This window comes from Heterodontus francisci, chromosome 4, assembly GCF_036365525.1.
Source record: "Heterodontus francisci isolate sHetFra1 chromosome 4, sHetFra1.hap1, whole genome shotgun sequence".
Taxonomy (NCBI): domain Eukaryota; kingdom Metazoa; phylum Chordata; class Chondrichthyes; order Heterodontiformes; family Heterodontidae; genus Heterodontus; species Heterodontus francisci.
In genome coordinates this window covers 76,402,291-76,421,176 of record NC_090374.1, presented here as the reverse complement: position 1 = coordinate 76,421,176, position 18,886 = coordinate 76,402,291, and the positions used below count along the sequence as shown (strand labels likewise).

Sequence of the window (18,886 nt, the reverse complement as noted above, 5' to 3'; positions counted from 1 at the left end):
TAGAGAGAGAGAGAAAGGGAGGCATGGAGCCTTCTCTGCTGCAGCGCACTCAGTTATTGCTTGTCTTCTGTCAGTGTAACAAAACTTCCATTTTTTTTTTAGAGATGGACAGACGGTTACATGGTTCTCTCAACCCCCTTTATTTTTAATGAGGTCCGAAGTCTAAAACCCAAAACCTTTCTTAGTTTAGTTTAAAGATACAGCACTGAAACAGGCCCTTCGGCCCACCGAGTCTGTGCCGACCATCAACCACCCATTTATACTAATCCTACACTAATTTCATAATCCTACACTAATTTCATATTCCTACTACATCCCCACCTGTCCCTATATTTTTCCCTACCACCTACCTATACTAGGGGCAATTGCTAATGGCCAATTTACCTATCAACCTGCAAGTCTTTGGCATGTGGGAGGAAACCAGAGCACCCGGAGAAAACCCACGCAGACACAGGGAGAACTTGCAAACTCCACACAGGCAGTACCCGGAATTGAACCCGGGTCCCTGGAGCTGTGAGGCTGCAGTGCTAACCACTGCGCCACTGTGCCGCCAGTGGGGTTGTCAGTGTTTAGCCCTCTGGAAGGATGTCTCCATTTATGAACGCCTCAAGATAGCTTTGACTGTCCCACTAACGAGGATAATCTACTTAGTTAGCCAAAACATTGTTCTGGCTAGGCTTCTTGTTAGACTTTTGTCTCCAATTCAATCTCCTTGTATTTCAGATGCAAATTGCAGTGGCCATCTTGGCTGCTAGTTTTTTAAAAAGCTAAATGTAGGATTTTTTTTCCTATTTCAAGTCTAATGTAAGTTTCCAACAAATGAATTTAATATTTTTAATTTGGCATACGGGGTATTCTTGATTAGACTTTCACTGCAGAAGTAAAAGTATTGTTAAACTTGGTCTAAACACATCACTTATTAATGCAGGAATTAGTTGCAAATAGTAATGTATTATCCACCATTACATCATCTCATTCAGGTTTCAACAAACACACAAGCAGATTGTCAGCATTAATTACTGTTGGTATATATTGCTCAGTTGGAAGTATCCACTAGTAGTATATATCACACTGTCATAATTATCGCAATATGTGAATGAATATTTTACAGTTGTTGATACCACCAATTTGCTAACAACCACTAGAAAGTGCAACCTATATTGTTAACTATAAGTCCTGAACTGTGAAAGGAAATTTACTTACTGTTGTTTGAGCAACAGAAGATTTATTTCCATACCTAATCCCATTTCAGATTCTGCAATATTACTTGTTCACTGAATCCTGTTGTTCTCTTTTTTATAGTTAGTGAACAATAATTTTGAAAACATTTCAATGCTGATGGAAGCCATGGGATTAACAATGATTCACCATTCCAATTGTGTTCAAAACATGAAAATTAAAAATGAAATCTGCTGTCCTCTAATAATTCAATCAGTTTGTCCAGCATTCAGCTGAGGTGACAAAAGAAAGGATCCAGCTTCAGTTCCTTATTGGTGCTGAGTTAGTTGAGCTCAGTTTGGGTGCCATTTGGATTGCGACAAATAGCTACAGTGCCATAGATTGGAATGTCTACATGGTCCTAGTCCTCATATATATTCAATAAAACGAAGTGAAAGTCCACATGTATGATCATCTGGGTCTGCTGTGGACTATATTAAAGAAATTGATTACTATGATTAGTCAACCACTCCATTATCGTTATGTCAAGTGAAAACCAAGATTGTAAAAGACGAACTAGGTGGAGATGAATCTTTTTTTCATCTAACAATTCCTATGTTCCTACGACAGAATTGGGTTGATGATGGCTCCTGTTACTAATGTTGACAAATGTGGAAAGCACTCCCCAAAATGGTTGCAATTTGTTTTCAGCCGTCTGACCATTTTGCTCACAACTCAGTCAAGCCATCAGTATTTTTAACTGTGACAATACCTTTGCTGTTTCACAAAAATTTTCAAATGAAAGGATAATGCTCACATGCTCACACCTCACCAGCTAAACAAAATATTTTCCATTTGGATGGGATGTTTGAATTCCAAATAACCAATTTATTAAATACTTATGTCGTATTGTTAAGTCACGTTTTATATTTAAAATGTAAAATTGGTTGTGTTTTATTGGCAAACGTTTTCAACAATTATTTTCTACATACTGTTTTGATACTTGGTAAATATAGCTTTAAATCAACAAAATTTCTGTTTATGATTTTTTTTAAATTCTCTTTAAAATCTATTGTGCCTGGCTAGAGTTTTTTTTTCTCCAAGACTGTATTGTTCCAGAAGAATGGTGTAATAGTGACAGCTTTCACATAGGTCTGAAGGCGAGATTACAACCTCCGAGATAAGCTTTTGAAGAATGCAACAAAAAATATTTCAATTTGATCTCTTCAATGTCAATTTACTGTTGACTTCTCTCTCTTACACAAACGCACACAAAGACGCGTCTAATTCACAAACAAGTGCACAACTGCAGATGGTTTTACATTCCTAACATTTTTTAAACGATTTTGATATTATTGAAAGTGAGAATGCATTACCCAAACTCAGCCCCAGATAGTTACAGATTGGATTTACTATGCGAAGTTGCGTATAATTGGATTTCCTCTTAATAAGTGAAACTATTTCAATCCAGGTACAGACTCAATTGACTCCGCAGCTGAGCCAGTTGCTAATTTTTCTATCCTTTTGCTGCTGTTTAATGTAACAAGAATACAATTGCATTATTGGTGGGACTGTATCCATTAGCGTTTGATCTTGTGGGTAGGGAAATCCGATTTGTCCCAAGGCCGGAGCTTTTGCAATTCGATCTCTAACTAACCCTCCATCTATCTAATCCGGATGAAGAGTGGCAATATGGTGCTTGCTGTCAGAAAAACTGCAAAAAAACTAACCGAAGCTGATGCCTTCTGGAAAATGATCTCGCGCCTTTGATTCTTGGTGAAAAGTCAGTTCTTACTGTATTTTATTTGCCGTATATACTTGCTCTGAACGCCACATCTTGCCCGAACAGCGGTGGGAACTATATATCTACAAATAATTCTAAAAACTGGCGCTACATGTCATTTTATTGATGATATCCGTGTAGCTAAATGCACGGTGTTAAGATGTGATTGCTCGAATTGGCTGTCGAGCTATGTTGATTTCAGCAATGGACAGCTCCCGTTAAAGATGTGTCACCGCTCTTGCACAATGAATTCCTCAGATTGGCTTTTAACAATTCCCCTGGGCAGCATTTCGTCGATTTTGCAGAAGGTACACTGGATTTGACGTCAGGGCGATGCTTTACGTAGCATTTGGTGCGTAAACACTGTTTTCCATTCAAGCTCGGAGGTTTACCACTTTCATTTCGCCTGACAGCATCCATCTGATTAGAAGCGCAGTTTGCTGTCTTCTCACTTTCTACAGCAGCAATCCGAGTCCCGTCAGTGTTTGCGACCATTCTGCCGTTTTTACTTCTCTAAACCTCTTTTTTTGTATCATCACGATAATAATGAAACAAAAATATTGTCTTTCGCTGCAATTTGTGGCTCTAGCGGTGTTTGCAATTTGCTATACACCAGACATTGCCAATGCAGACAAGCAATACGTTAATGAATGGGCAGTGGAAGTGGTTGGAGGACCTGAGGTGGCGAAAGCTATTGCCGAAGAACTGGAATATGATTTTATAGGCCAGGTAAATATTCATTCTTTTGAACCTATGTTAATATATGTACCGGGAAACCCAATTTCTTAAATAAGGAGAGCCACAAGTGAGGTTGATTTGCAAGACAATTCCACGGTAATTTTATGGTAACTGATCGTGCTTGTGTTCAAAATTCACCAGAGGAGAGAACTGATGTTATGGCATCATATGCACCTACAGTATATGTGGAGCGGAAGATAGTGACAGATGATATTCTAAATTGCTTTCTCAGACATTTACTCTCACGTTTTACCACAGAAACAGACAGCTCCCAGCTCATACTTAAATTTTCCATTTCCTTCTGGGATACGGAAGATCATGCAGACCAAGTGTCCAGTATATTTGCTGCTTAGGAACCGGCAATATTGTACAGGAGATGACCACACAGATTAAATTAAGAACTTCAAAAGGAAACAATTCTGGGCAACAAGGATGGTCGTTTTGTGTACATGGTCAACAGTAAGATTGAACGGCTTTATAACCAAGTATAGTGAGTGCGATGTTGCACTTAAGTCAAATAGATCATATATCAGAACGTATGCGCATGTATATTTATGTAAATGCATCCATACCTTACTCATGTTCCCTCTTTTCTAATTTTAACCCATCTAAAACGGGATTCTCTCTGACTTGTGGCGTATTACTTCGTGAGCGTGGGTTCTTAACCACGCTTGTAAACAATTTCTAGTGCTTGATGTGACAGTTTCAGCAACATAGCCTACGATAGTCCAAATATGCGTTTATGGGACATATGTGAGCATGAATAAATGAATAAACCGACTAGAATGTCGTTGAATTGTGGATAAGATGCAATCTATGACAGTAGAAAAAAAGGGACAAGAAAGGGAAGGGAAGGAGGCTAAAAGACATGTTAATATCAGTTTTATAGTATTCTCACAAAAGTTGCTTTCAGATGTGTATTTGCGAGATTTTGGAAGTTTTCGTCTCTCGTGCTGAGTTATTAATCTCAGTTATACAGAACGGTGGAGCAGAGCAGTGAGGATCCCAGCTGTATTCATATACAGGATATAGATAGAAGGGATGAAGAGACGTAAATATTTAAGGTGATGGCGAGGAAACATTAATGGAAGATATAGGCTAGGAAATGCGAAGGGACGACTGCATGGTTTGCATTACATCATTTTCCAAAGTGTGATCATTCTCCAAAGGGATCAAAGCGCTTTTTTAATGATTGCGAGTTGGAATTTATATTTAGTTTATGATGACTTAAGAGCGATGATTCTTAAGCACGTGTATGGAAGAAATGTTACCTACTCATCTATCATATGAAACTAATAATAGAAATGCCCAACACTAAGCAATTAAAAAGGGGCAATAAAATCAAACATACTGGGAATACACAGCCGCTTAGTCACCTGAAAGAGAAAAGCCAGGTGAAGAAGTTTGGGGTGTGCACCCTCAGCAGATTGAGGAAACGTTATGTTAGATCAAATAAAATAGGAGTTCATTATGTACTCGATCTAAGTATACTTCCTTTAAATTATCGATGGGATGCAGCGTGACTGACACCTGTAAGAAATGCTACCCAAATGGACCTATAGTTGGTCGGTATCAAAAAGATTCCAAATCCTAAACTAGATCTGGAACCATATAATCTCTTTGCTATGAAAAAAAAACAATCAATAACTGACAACACTTCATGTTAAACAGCAACCTGATCTTTTAAATTTAGAAAATAACTCCAGAACATGATATTTTGGCATTTTGAATCCCTGAATTATCCAATCAGATCGCTGGACTCTGTCGATCAGATAAACCATATTTCCAGCATTTTATGTTTTTATCTCAGATTTCTAGCATCCACAGTATTTTGTTTTTGACCCAATCTGGTTGCTGCATATCTCATCTTTATACTATTATCATACTGTAAAGATAGAACCTGGCTATCTCTAGCCGTCTCATCTCAGCAGAGGAATGTATATGCTACCAGAATTTTTAAAAAGGCAAGTTTTTTTTTTAAATGACACCAAAACATGTTCTGCTGTGTAAAGGGATCATTCAGTTTTTCTAGCCAATACATATTTACATGTTAAGCTTAATTGTAATAGTTCATTAATGGCATTAAAAGTTCTTGACTAAATTTTTAACGTTTTTGGATTCTTTGTATGAATCGTTCTTTAATTACGGGGTGTTTTTCTGAATGGAGGGATGTGACTAGTGGTGTTCCGCAGGGATCAGTGCTGGGACCTTTGCTGTTTGTAGTATATATAAATGATTTGGAGGAAAATGTAGCTGGTCTGATTAGTAAGTTTGCGGATGACACAAAGGTTGGTGGAGTTGCGGATAATGATGAGGATTGTCAGAGGATACAGCAGGATATAGATCGGTTGGAGACTTGGGCGGAGAAATGGCAGATGGAGTTTAATCCGGACAAATGTGAGGTAATGCATTTTGGAAGATCTAATGCAGGTGGGAAGTATACAGTGAATGGCAGAACCCTTAGGAGTATTGACAGGCAGAGAGATCTGGGCGTACAGGTCCACAGGTTACTGAAAGTGGCAACGCAGGTGGATAAGGTAGTCAAGAAGGCATACGGCATGCTTGCCTTCATCGGTCGGGGCATAGAGTATAAAAATTGGCAAGTCATGTTGCAGCTGTACAGAACCTTAGTTAGGCCACACTTAAAATATTGCGTGCAATTCTGGTTGCCACACTACCAGAAGGACGTGGAGGCTTTGGAGAGGGTACAGAGGAGGTTTACCAGGATGTTGCCTGGTCTGGAGGGCATTAGCTATGAGGAGAGGTTGGAAAAACTCGGATTGTTTTCACTGGAACGACGGAGGTGGAGGGGCGACATGATAGATGTTTACAAAGTTATGAGCGGCATGGACAGAGTGGATAGTCAGAAGTTTTTTTCCAGGGTGTGAGAGTCAGTTACTAGGGGACATAGGTTTAAGGTGCGAGTGCCTGGAACTTGCTGCCAGGGGAGGTGGTGGAAGCAGATACGGTAGCGACGTTTAAGAGACATCTTGACAAATATATGAATAGAAAGGGAATAGAGGGATAAGGGCCCCGGAAGTGCAGAAGGTGTTAGTTTCGGCAGGCATCAAGATTGGCGCAGGCTTGGAGGGCCGAATGGCCTGTTCCTGTGCTGTACTGTTCTTTGTTCTTGTTCTTTGTACGGTGAACAAAAGATGAAATGGTACAACAACAATCTTGAAGGTCTTTCAAATGCCAGCACTGTATTGATGTCTACATCTGTTGATCAAAAGTACGAACTGTGAGCCAGCTGAGCACAGGATTAATATGTATATAAAAATCGTATTAAAAAGGGTTGTTGACCAGAACTAAGCACAGCAATCTGGTATACTCTGAACAGTTTCCTATAGAGTACCAACAAAACCTCCAAGGAACTTGTGCACTACTGTTCTGCCTATAAATCCTGGTATTCCATTTGCTTTTTAAAAATTGCCTTCCACATTGTCCAGAGTGTCATCAATCTCAGGTCCCTTTCTAAATCTTTCCATTCAAACCCATTCATTTTACAATTACAAGATACATTTTGTTCCTCAATTTGCAATACTTTGCATATGTCAGTCAGGACATATGACAAGCTACCATGTGACTTGAAAATACAGATCATTAATGTAAATTAATGGCTTGCATATAAAAACCATAAAATGACTAACCCTGCCATGATGTGGGATAAACCAATATCGCAAATCAAAACCCAGGTTTACAACTTTAACAACATATCTTCAAAGGACTGAGCTTAAACAATTTGATGAGGGTGGGAAGGGGGGGTCAATGAAGGTAGAATTCAAGAAAAGCTCAGCTCAGGACCAATGAAATACTTTACAGAATATCTTGAACATGCATGACAGATAAATCTGAAGGACTAGGAAGGACAGACGAAACCAGCATAACCTTAAATGGACTAATAGGTGTTACACACACTTGAAATTAGTATGACAAACAAATTAGACAAAGCCTGTAGGGAGAACAATGAAGGAAACTACTGTGATGAATTCAGAAACCTTAAAAATTGACAAAAAATGAACTATAAATCAATATAGGTGCAGAAGCCAACAGTATGAAATTCTTACACTATGTTAACAATAAAGTGTTATTGTTGAAGAATTGAGATCTTTAAAAGATACAACTGAGAATGAACTAAATAAAGTTTACATAATGTTCTGAGGGTGTGGGAAACACTGTTTAGGCTGCATTCAATGCTCTACTACTGAGTGGCTTGTTATGGCAGCTCACAGGATATTAAGAGTCAGTTGGATGGGGGATAGAACTCAAGACAATTTTAATCACAGATAGGACAGACCAGGTTTCCTTCCTTGAATGATAATAATGAACCAGTTGGGCTTTTGCAATAATTAATTAGCTTTTATGGTCATTTGTTTGCTGTTAACCCATAAAATACCAGATGTATTCCAGGAAGCTTGGCACCCATAATAGGAGGTTCTATATCTAAACTTAACCTACCTTGAGATCATTTAAATGGACATCTTAAACAAACTCAAAGGGCTAGCAACTCATAAATGATCAGAATGCTACATACAACAACAACTTAGATTTATTTAGTACCTTTAATGTAATAAAATGTCTCAAGGTGCTTCACAGGAGCATTATAAAACAAAATCTGACACTGATCCATATAAGGAGGTATTAGGTCAGATGACCTGAGAGGGTGGAGCAGGGAAGGGGACGGGGGTGGGGGGGTGGAAGGGGGGTAAAGGGGGGGGGGAGGGGGGGGTGGAATCTGGTGCAGGTAATAAGCCATTTCCTCAGTGCCCACCATCGACGTCCGGAAAGCTCATCCACGTCCTTCGGGAGGTGAAGCATCATTTGGCAGACTTAGAGGTGATTACATTTAATAAGGGTTTTTTTTTTTTTTGCAGTGGTTTAAATAAAGGCATGCAGCATTGCCGACAGTGCGCTGCAGATGCTCTCCGAGCCCCTTCCACCCCCCCACCCCCGTCCCCTTCCCTGCTCCACCCTCTCAGCTCACCCCCTCACAACCCCGTCCCAGCCCGCCCCCCCCCGCACCATCTTCACCCCGCACCCCCTTCCCCTGCACCCCCCCCCCACCCCCTCCCTCTACCCCTCCCCCTTGCATCCCCTCCTCCCACCGGCACCATCCTACACCTGTGTAGGGGCCCCAACAACCCCACTGCCTTGTGGGCGTCTCGGGTGAGACCAAGGCTAAGGGAGTAAACCCTAACAGAAAATCCGGAGCGGAACCCCGTAGGCGGTCATGTGTCACCTTTGGCATGTTTCCGGCAGTTCCTGCAGCCATACTGGTGCCAAACGTCGTGTCCTGCACTCCTTTGGACCCCACCAGAAAGGCCGAGAGGGGGGTTTTGACGACTGGGCAACTCTCAACCTCCATAAATTTGCCCAGGCATGCGCCATGGAGAGGTCACTCCATAGTTGCCTCACAGCAACTGAAACAACACGGAAGGCAGCAGTTACGGGTTATAAGTCCAGATAAATTGGCGTAGAAACTGGGCGCCACGGGTTGCCTTTGTCGGTGGGAGAGGTCATTGCACCTCACTGGACAGCTACCGCCCGCCTCAAACCGGGCAGCCCCCGGTCAATAAGGTTCTGTCCCGCCACAGTCTGCCTGCTTCAATGGGTGCTTGGAGCTCAGGGTCATTGCCCGAAAGGTGGACTGATACACCGCACCAAACAACATGAAAAAAGGAAAGAAGGTACCAGCCCTTCGCTTTGCAAGCTGGAACGTCAGAACTATGTGTCCTGGCCTGTCGGAAGACCTTACACAAATCAACGATTCTCGGAAGACCGCCATCATTAACAACGAGCTCAGTAGACTCAATGTGGACATTGCAGCACTTCAGGAGACTCGCCTCCCCGCGAGTGGCTCTCTAGCAGAGCAAGACTACACCTTCTTCTGGCAGGGCAGGGATCCTGAAGAACCAAGACAGCATGGAGTGGGCTTCGCCATCAGAAACTCCTTGCTCAGCATGATAGAGCCTCCCTCAAATGGCTCGGAACGCATACTGTCCATCCGACTGCTCACCACCTCTGGTCCAGTACACCTACTCAGCATCTATGCTCCAACACTCTGTTCCGCACCTGAAGCTAAAGACCAGTTCTATGAACAACTCCATAACATCATTAGCAGCATCCCCAACACCGAACACCTATTCCTGCTAGGGGACTTTAATGCCAGGGTTGGGGCCGACCATGACTCATGGCCCTCCTGCCTTGGGCGCTATGGTGTTGGAAGGATGAATGAGAACGGGCAGAGACTGCTTGAGTTGTGTACCTATCATAACCTCTGCATCACCAACTCGTTCTTTCACACTAAACCCTGTCACCAGGTTTCATGGAGGCACCCAAGATCACGTCGTTGGCACCAGCTAGACCTCATTGTCACAAGGCGAGCCGCCTTAAACAGTGTTCAAATCACACGCAGCTTCCACAGTGCGGACTGCGACACCGACCACTCCCTGGTGTGCAGCAAGGTTAGACTCAGACCAAAGAAGTTGCATCATTCCAAGCAGAAGGGCCACCCGCGCATCAACACGAGCAGAATTTCTCACCCACAGCTGTTACAAAAATTTCTAAATTCACTTGTAACAGCCCTTCAAAACACTCCCACAGGGGATGCTGAGACCAAGTGGGCCCACATCAGAGACGCCATCTATGAGTCAGCTTTGACCACCTACGGCAAAAGTGCGAAGAGAAATGCAGACTGGTTTCAATCTCATAATGAAGAGCTGGAACCTGTCATAGCCGCTAAGCGCATTGCACTTTTGAACTACAAGAAAGCCCCCAGCGATTTAACATCCGCAGCACTTAAAGCAGCCAGAAGTACTGCACAAAGAACAGCTAGGCGTTGCGCAAACGACTACTGGCAACACCTATGCAGTCATATTCAGCTGGCCTCAGACACCGGAAACATCAGAGGAATGTATGATGGCATGAAGAGAGCTCTTGGGCCAACCATCAAGAAGATCACCCCCCTCAAATCTAAATCGGGGGACATAATCACTGACCAACGCAAACAGATGGACCGCTGGGTTGAGCACTACCTAGAACTGTACTCCAGGGAGAATGCTGTCACTGAGACTGCCCTCAATGCAGCCCAGCCTCTACCAGTCATGGATGAGCTGGACATACAGCCAACCAAATCGGAACTCAGTGATGCCATTGATTCCCTAGCCAGCGGAAAAGCCCCTGGGAAGGACAGCATTACCCCTGAAATAATCAAGAGTGCCAAGCCTGCTATACTCTCAGCACTACATGAACTGCTATGCCTGTGCTGGGACGAGGGAGCAGTACCCCAGGACATGCGCGATGCCAACATCATCACCCTCTATAAAAACAAAGGTGACCGCGGTGACTGCAACAACTACCGTGGAATCTCCCTGCTCAGCATAGTGGGGAAAGTCTTTGCTCGAGTTGCTCTGAACAGGCTCCAGAAGCTGGCCGAGCGCGTCTACCCTGAGGCACAGTGTGGCTTTCGTGCAGAGAGATCGACTATTGACATGCTGTTCTCCCTTCGTCAGATACAGGAGAAATGCCGTGAACAACAGATGCCCCTCTACATTGCTTTCATTGATCTCACCAAAGCCTTTGACCTCGTCAGCAGACGTGGTCTCTTCAGACTACTAGAAAAGATCGGATGTCCACCAAAGCTACTAAGTATCATCACCTCATTCCATGACAATATGAAAGGCACAATTCAACATGGTGGCTCCTCATCAGAGCCCTTTCCTATCCTGAGTGGTGTGAAACAGGGCTGTGTTCTCGCACCCACACTTTTTGGGATTTTCTTCTCCCTGCTGCTTTCACATGCGTTCAAATCCTCTGAAGAAGGAATTTTCCTCCACACAAGATCAGGGGGCAGGTTGTTCAACCTTGCCCGTCTAAGAGCGAAGTCCAAAGTACGGAAAGTCCTCATCAGAGAACTCCTCTTTGCTGACGATGCTGCTTTAACATCTCACACTGAAGAATGCCTGCAGAGTCTCATCGACAGGTTTGCGTCTGCCTGCAATGAATTTGGCCTAACCATCAGCCTCAAGAAAACGAACATCATGGGGCAGGATGTCAGAAATGCTCCATCCATCAATATTGGCGACCACGCTCTGGAAGTGGTTCAAGAGTTCACCTACCTAGGCTCAACTATCACCAGTAACCTGTCTCTAGATGCAGAAATCAACAAGCGCATGGGTAAGGCTTCCACTGCTATGTTCAGACTGGCCAAGAGAGTGTGGGAAAATGGCGCACTGACACGGAACACAAAAGTCCGAGTGTATCAGGCCTGTGTCCTCAGTACCTTGCTCTACGGCAGCGAGGCCTGGACAACGTATGCCAGCCAAGAGCGACGTCTCAATTCATTCCATCTTCGCTGCCTTCGGAGAATACTTGGCATCAGGTGGCAGGACTATATCTCCAACACAGAAGTCCTTGAAGCGGCCAACATCCCCAGCTTATACACACTACTGAGTCAGCGGCGCTTGAGATGGCTTGGCCATGTGAGCCGCATGGAAGATGGCAGGATCCCCAAAGACACATTGTACAGCGAGCTCGCCACTGGTATCAGACCCACCGGCCGTCCATGTCTCCGTTATAAAGACGTCTGCAAACGCGACATGAAATCGTGTGACATTGATCACAAGTCGTGGGAGTCAGTTGCCAGCATTCGCCAGAGCTGGCGGGCAGCCATAAAGACAGGGTTAAATTGTGGCGAGTCGAAGAGACTTAGTAGTTGGCAGGAAAAAAGACAGAGGCGCAAGGGGAGAGCCAACTGTGCAACAGCCCCAACAAACAAATTTCTCTGCAGCACCTGTGGAAGAGCCTGTCACTCCAGAATTGGCCTTTATAGCCACTCCAGGCGCTGCTTCACAAACCACTGACCACCTCCAGGCGCGTATCCATTGTCTCTCGAGATAAGGAGGCCCAAAAGAAAGAGGTCAGATGACCAATAGCTTTGTCAAAGAGGTAGGTTTTAGGAATGTCTTAAAGGAGGAAAATGAGGTAGAAAGGCAGAGAGCTGAAGGGAGAGAATTCCATAGCTTAGGGTCTCGGCAACTGAAGGCAGAGCCACCAATGGTGGAGCGATTAAAATCGGGGATACTTAGGAGCCCAGAATTAAATGAGCACAGATATCTCAGAGCATTGTGGGACTGGAGGAGATTACAGAGATAGGGAGAGGTGAGGCCATGGACAGATTTTAAAACAAGGATAATAATTTGAAAATCAAGATGTTGCTTGACTGGGAGCCAGTGTAGTCAGCCTGCACAAGGATGATAGGTGATCGGGACTTGGCATGAGCTAGGATAGGGGCAGCAAAGTTATGGATGACCTCAAGTTTACATAGAGTAGAATGTGAGAGTCCAACCAGGAGTGGGTTGGAATAATCAAGTTTAGAGGTAACCAAGACATGATTGAGGGTTTCAGCAGCAGTTGAGCTGAGACAGGGGTGAAGTCGGGCACTGTTACAGAGATGGAAATTAGCAGTCTTAGTCATGGCACAAATATGTGGTCGGATGCTCATCTTGGGGTCAAATATGACACCAATTTTGCAAACAGTCTGGTTTAATTTCAGACAGTTGCTAGGGAGAGAGATGGAGTCAGTAGCTAGGGAATGGAGCTTGCAGCGGGGACTGAAGACAATGGCTTCAACCTTCCAAATATTTAATTGGAGGAAATTTCTGCCCATCCAGTGCTGGATGTCAGATATGCAGTCTGATAATTTAGCAACAATGGAGGAGGTGAGTGGTGGCAAGATAGAGCTGGACATTGTCAGCTTACATGTGAAAACTAATGCTGTGCTTTCGGATGATGTTGCCGAGTGGCAGCATGTAGATGAGATATAGGATTAGGCTAAAGATGGACCCTTGGGGGACTCCAGAGGTAATGGTGCTTGAGATTATACCTGAGATTAGTGACTACATTTATGAAATGATAATACTGATCAGGAGGGATTCAGGAATAAAGTTGAGTTTCGAAAAGATGTGAAACAAACTAACACGATACTTTCAAAAAAGGGGACAAAGCAAACTTGGGTAACTATAGATGTATTAGCTTTACATTGATAAATGGCAACGTAATTGATCAATAGGAACAAGTAAAAGTCTGCCAATGTGGTTTCAGAAGGGTGTGATCCTGCTTCCCAATCTCATTGACTTTTTTGAGGAAGTGATGTTCCAAATAACATTGGAAGGTTCTCCAACGTAGTGTACTTAGATTTCCAGAAAGCCTTTGATAAAATTCAACATGAAAGCTTAAGGCCGTGGGTATCCTAGGTAAAACCTGGAATTGAATAAAGAATTGGCTGGAAGTGAGGGAGGTAGCATATACAAGCTGGAAATTAATGTTGGAGGTGTTAAACTGAATGGAACGCCTAAGGGTTGGTGCAGAATACCTTACTATTTCCAAGCTACATAATGGACCTGAATTTAGAAACACGATTATAGAGGAAACTAAACTAAAGGAGGGGAGGAGGAGAAAAGTTGAGTCTGATGATGCATCCAAGTAACTGCAGTAGAACCTAGGTAAAATTTAAAAATGATTGGAGCTATGTAATTTGAAATTCAATACAGGCAAATATAAAGTATTGCAAACTGGAAAAAACATAGGAAGCACATCTGTACAATGAATGTTGTTGGACTAGCTCAGAGAGATGTTAATTGAAACTTTGAACTGTAGGCTGAACACAGGAGTGCATCCAAACGGGAGTCGGCCATTCAGTCCCTTGAGCCTATTCCCCCATTCAATTAGATCATAATTGATCTGTACCTCAACTCCATTTATCCACCAATGCTCCATAATGCTCCAAACATCTATTGATCTTGGTCTTGCAAGTGCTGAAATGCATCGTTTTGACAGTACACATTGCAGCCAGAATACATCAGTGATGGATGTTTAAACCAGTGGATGAAATGCTGATCAAGCAGATTGCTTTGTCCTGGTGCCAAGCCTCTTGAACGTTGTTGCAGCTCCACCCATCCAGGCAAGTGGTTAATTGGAACTCTAGTGTAAAGTGAAGGATAATATTGTTTGATTAGATAGAACACATCAGAAACCTTAGCTGCAATGAGTGATGTAAAGAATACTGCTATTAATCTTCAATAACATGAACCCTGAATAAGGTTATTCCTACTCTGGCTGGGCTCTGTGGTCTGATCAATCACATTTCGATCGCTAAATAACAATGGTAGATGACAGAGTGAGTGCACTTAGGTTCATACTGCTAACCATTTCCTCATGTTGAAAATAACCATCATGCAACCATGAGTGACCAGACAGCAGAACTGTGTCACAGCAGAAACCCATTCTTATTCCTGATTGGAATCTATGATTATAAGCACAACCCACTTTAATAAAAACTTCTAGCTTCTAGGGTGAGATTCTGAAAACCTCCTAGAAATATTCACTGACGTTTATTTATAGTTATTTTGTAGCTGTGTTTCAAACTATCATATTGTAAAACATTTTTGCTTTTAATGTTGAGATTTCTCTGACAGCCTATGAACCTGAGTGATGATGTCATGGGTCCGATGGCCAGAAGCAAGATTTCCAGATTAGTTGCTTGAGTTTGGATCAGCATATTTTAATGAATACTGATTCGTATTCAGCATTCCGAAATAAATAACAAAGGTGTCATGAAAACCCTATATGTCATGAGTGAAATATTAATTTCATCGGTTGGAACCTTGCATTAGACTTTTAATGGAAATCCTACAAGTAACTTTAAAAAAAAAACTGGTAATCAAGATGGCCACTGAAATTTACATTTGAAACACCAAAAGATCAAACGGGAGATGACAAGACTCATCTAGCCTAGCCAAAACAGTGGGGTGCTCTCAGTGATTAAATTACCTAGAATGGCCTTATCAACACAGTTGTCAAAGCCATCTACCCCCATTGAATTCGAAACAGCTAACCCCCTACAAGTGTGACTGGACAACTTGAGGTGCAGCACCTTGAATCTCAGAGAAGATTCCAGAAAAACCTCATTAAAACAACAAAGGGGCTTGGTAGCATCATGTGACTACCTTCACAGCTCTGGAGAGACTGTAAGCTTTGCCACACAGAAAGCAGACAGGAGTAACTGAAAAGCCATCAACAAAGCAGGCCTCTCTCTCCATCCCCAGAAAGAATCAAAAGATCCAGTTGTGACTGGGAACACCCTCAAGAATACAGACTGCCACAGCCAGCAACCAGGGGATGAGAAGCAACTCCCTCCTTTGCCTCCAGGAGCCCTGAGCAAAGCAAGCCACCACCGTGCATGTGGCCCAGCGAGGACTTCAGGAATACAATTTCAGCTGAGGACTATTAGACTCAGAACTGTATTTAAATTCCATTTATTCCAGACTTTAATCCAACCACCAAATCTGTTTTCCCTCTGTAATCTATTTGTGTGTGTATGACTCTCGTGTGAATGTGTGTGTGAATGTGTAGCATATTTTTAGTATTTTAACAGGTTAGAGTGTTAAGAGTAATAAACTTGCATCTCTCTTGTTTAAACTCAAGAAAACCTGTCTGATTGGTTCTTTTGCAATTACATTAGAGGAACAGGAGCAAGCGCTCACTGAGGTGGTAAGTTCAATCACTGTTAAAAAAGGATAAACTCTGCTCTGGGAGAACGATGAACCTGAGACCACCTCCTCACCTGGCTGTAACACAGGCGATTAGAATGTGGAAGAAGTAGATTAATAGTGTAGTTTTCAATTAAACTCATGGACTCAACGCCAACAAGCAAATGCATGTTTTTGCCCATAATTCCTTATTCAGTTCTTAAATAATCTGGTTGTGCAAATGCTGAACAAAGGTAAGTCACATGCTGAAGAGAGGGAACAAAGAGAAAGTGATACAATGAGCAACACCATTGCATTTCTCCTGGAAGCAGATTCAAGATGGCTTTAACAGAGGTCTGAGAACAGGTCAACTGTGTAAACTGTCAGAAAGATATCAAGTGCAGTAGAGAGGTGGGAGATAAAAATCATACTAAATGGAGAAAAATTATTTATTTAAAAATAGTCCACCATTGCTGTTTTTAAACATAAACTAAATAAGAGACAAACTTAACATTTCATAACTCATCATTTTCGGATCACATATATAAGGCATCTGCACTTATTACTGCCTTCTTTAGCAACTGTTAAGTTGGCAATGTGTCTTTGCTGCCATGATTCTGCTCTGCTTTCAAGTTTAAGCTGCTACAGACACAGCCGCCATCTTTCACCTACTGAAACAAAAACAGAAAATGCTGGAAATACTCAGTAGGTCTGGCAGCATCTGTGGAGAGAGAAACAGAGTTAATGTATCAAGTTGATGAATTTTTATCAGAACTACTGCTGTAATCCACCAAGCTTCTGGTCCATACTCACTGTTCTGCTGGCTTCTTAGCTTTATTCAATTTCTGTGCTAGTTTCTTTGCTTCATTGTGTCCCCTTTTCTCCTCGGCTGAAATTCCATTTATTCATGGGCCTCTGAGCTACACTGTGAGCTTCATTTGGCTGCTGCGCTTTGCTTAGATGGCATTCCATGCTGGACTCCTTCTGTTCCATTATCTGATCTTTTGAAAAATCAGGAGAGATATAAAACAGGCTGCGGATTCACAATCACCTGTTTTACACTATCATAGTCAAAATCTATCCCATAGACTGTAAACAGCAGCCATTGAAGTGAAGCCAGGAATGGCTAGCTGCTTGCGCAAAGCAGCACAAAGCAGCACTGAGCTGTCTCCAGTTTTCTGGGGTCAGATCATTTGAATAATTTGATGACTCCAAGCATAGTTTTGCAGCTGGAACAGTAGCTAGCCTAAATTGGTATATGGAAATTCGGAGAGCTACATAAATTTAAAGGGGTATGCCCACTTAAATTTAAGTGGCTGCATTTGGGACAGCATTGTTTCAACCCTTACAAGTGGATGCTAAATGCTTGTCAGCCTTTGGAAAAGCTGGCAATGAAAAAGTGCTAGGTAAAATTTAATTGAACAAAGACCCAATGTGGAGATCATGGGTGAGTGACAGATCCACTTTTGCTGCTCATCAACTGTTTCATCAGGTAAGTGTCCTGTCTGACACTCCAGAACACTTCACAAAGGAAACAACAGCACACTATGCTGGTCAGGAGGTGGTGGCCAAACTCATCTTACACAATATATGGTTGTCACCTAGGACACTCTTAACTCTTGGGAATCTTGCCACTGTTGAGCTAATGTCTTCTTTCCACAGATAAAATGATGATTGTTTTGACCTCACTCACATGCTGAATACATTTGTTTTATCTCTTCCACATTCCTGTGCAACAAGAGCCTTGTCTTCTTGGCAGAATTTTCATGCCTTCCTCTCCCTCTGTGATTAACCACTTACACCTCCTCTGAGCCCTTCTTTAATTTCAATACTTCATCCATTATCACCTCATTTTGCTTTGGACAATCATCACTTTTGTCATTTAATCACACCTGCCCTCCACCCTATCACACATCTATCCCTTTTATTCTTTCGCTGTTCATCTTCAACATCTTCCAGTCCTGATGAAAGATCATTGACCTGAAACATTGGGCATGAAATTCATGTGTGAAGCTGCTTCTAATGCGCTACAAAGAACTACCTGGCTTTCCTGGGGGCAGGCTGTGCAACTGGCCACTACCTGTGTGGCCTGGGCGGCACTCTCCAAGGATATGGGTGCTTGCAGTTGCATCCCCTGAGTGTGCCCGTACATGTTGAATTGGCACTAGCGTGACATCACAGAGCCTAACAGGCTGACGTAATGGCAGGATTCCAAATTTGGACAATGCAGGGCCTGGCAATGCTCCTGAAAAAAGAAGTGTGAAGTGAAATAGGCCATTCGGTAGCACTATTTAAAGGGCCAGGCACCATGATTATAATTACATTTTTGGAACTTTTTCTATTGGCAAGTGCCTGAAGGTACTCTGGAGAGTTTTTGGAGGTGTTTTCTGAATTCCTGTATTTGCTAGAGAGTGTTGCTGCATCCTCACAAGAATACGAGAGGAGTTGGTGACCTGTGCACACAAAGGCTGCAACTGGTATGGGGGACAGCAGTGGCAGTGCCTCTGGGTCTGCAGCACGACAGGGAGATGGAGCAGAAGCTGTGGAGAGGGGAAGTTGTGTGCCAGCCCCTCTGTCAAGTTGGAGCCAGACTCCTCCATGTGACAGGAGGCTGCCTGGCAGGCCAGCCAATGCACCCAGCATCTTGGTATGCATGCCTGTCAGTGCTCTCCTATATGCC

The 18,886-nt window shown here is 42.9% G+C and overlaps 1 protein-coding gene across 1 annotated transcript in view; it reads left to right on the top strand.

Moving 5' to 3' along the window:
- The first annotated feature begins 3,487 nt into the window (after positions 1 to 3,487).
- Positions 3,488 to 18,886, top strand: part of pcsk1 (proprotein convertase subtilisin/kexin type 1) — a 103,103-nt gene continuing 87,704 nt past the window's right edge. The window contains exon 1 of the mRNA XM_068028839.1: positions 3,488 to 3,670. Within this exon, the coding sequence (XP_067884940.1) occupies positions 3,488 to 3,670 (183 nt within the window). The remainder of the gene's footprint in view (positions 3,671 to 18,886) is intronic.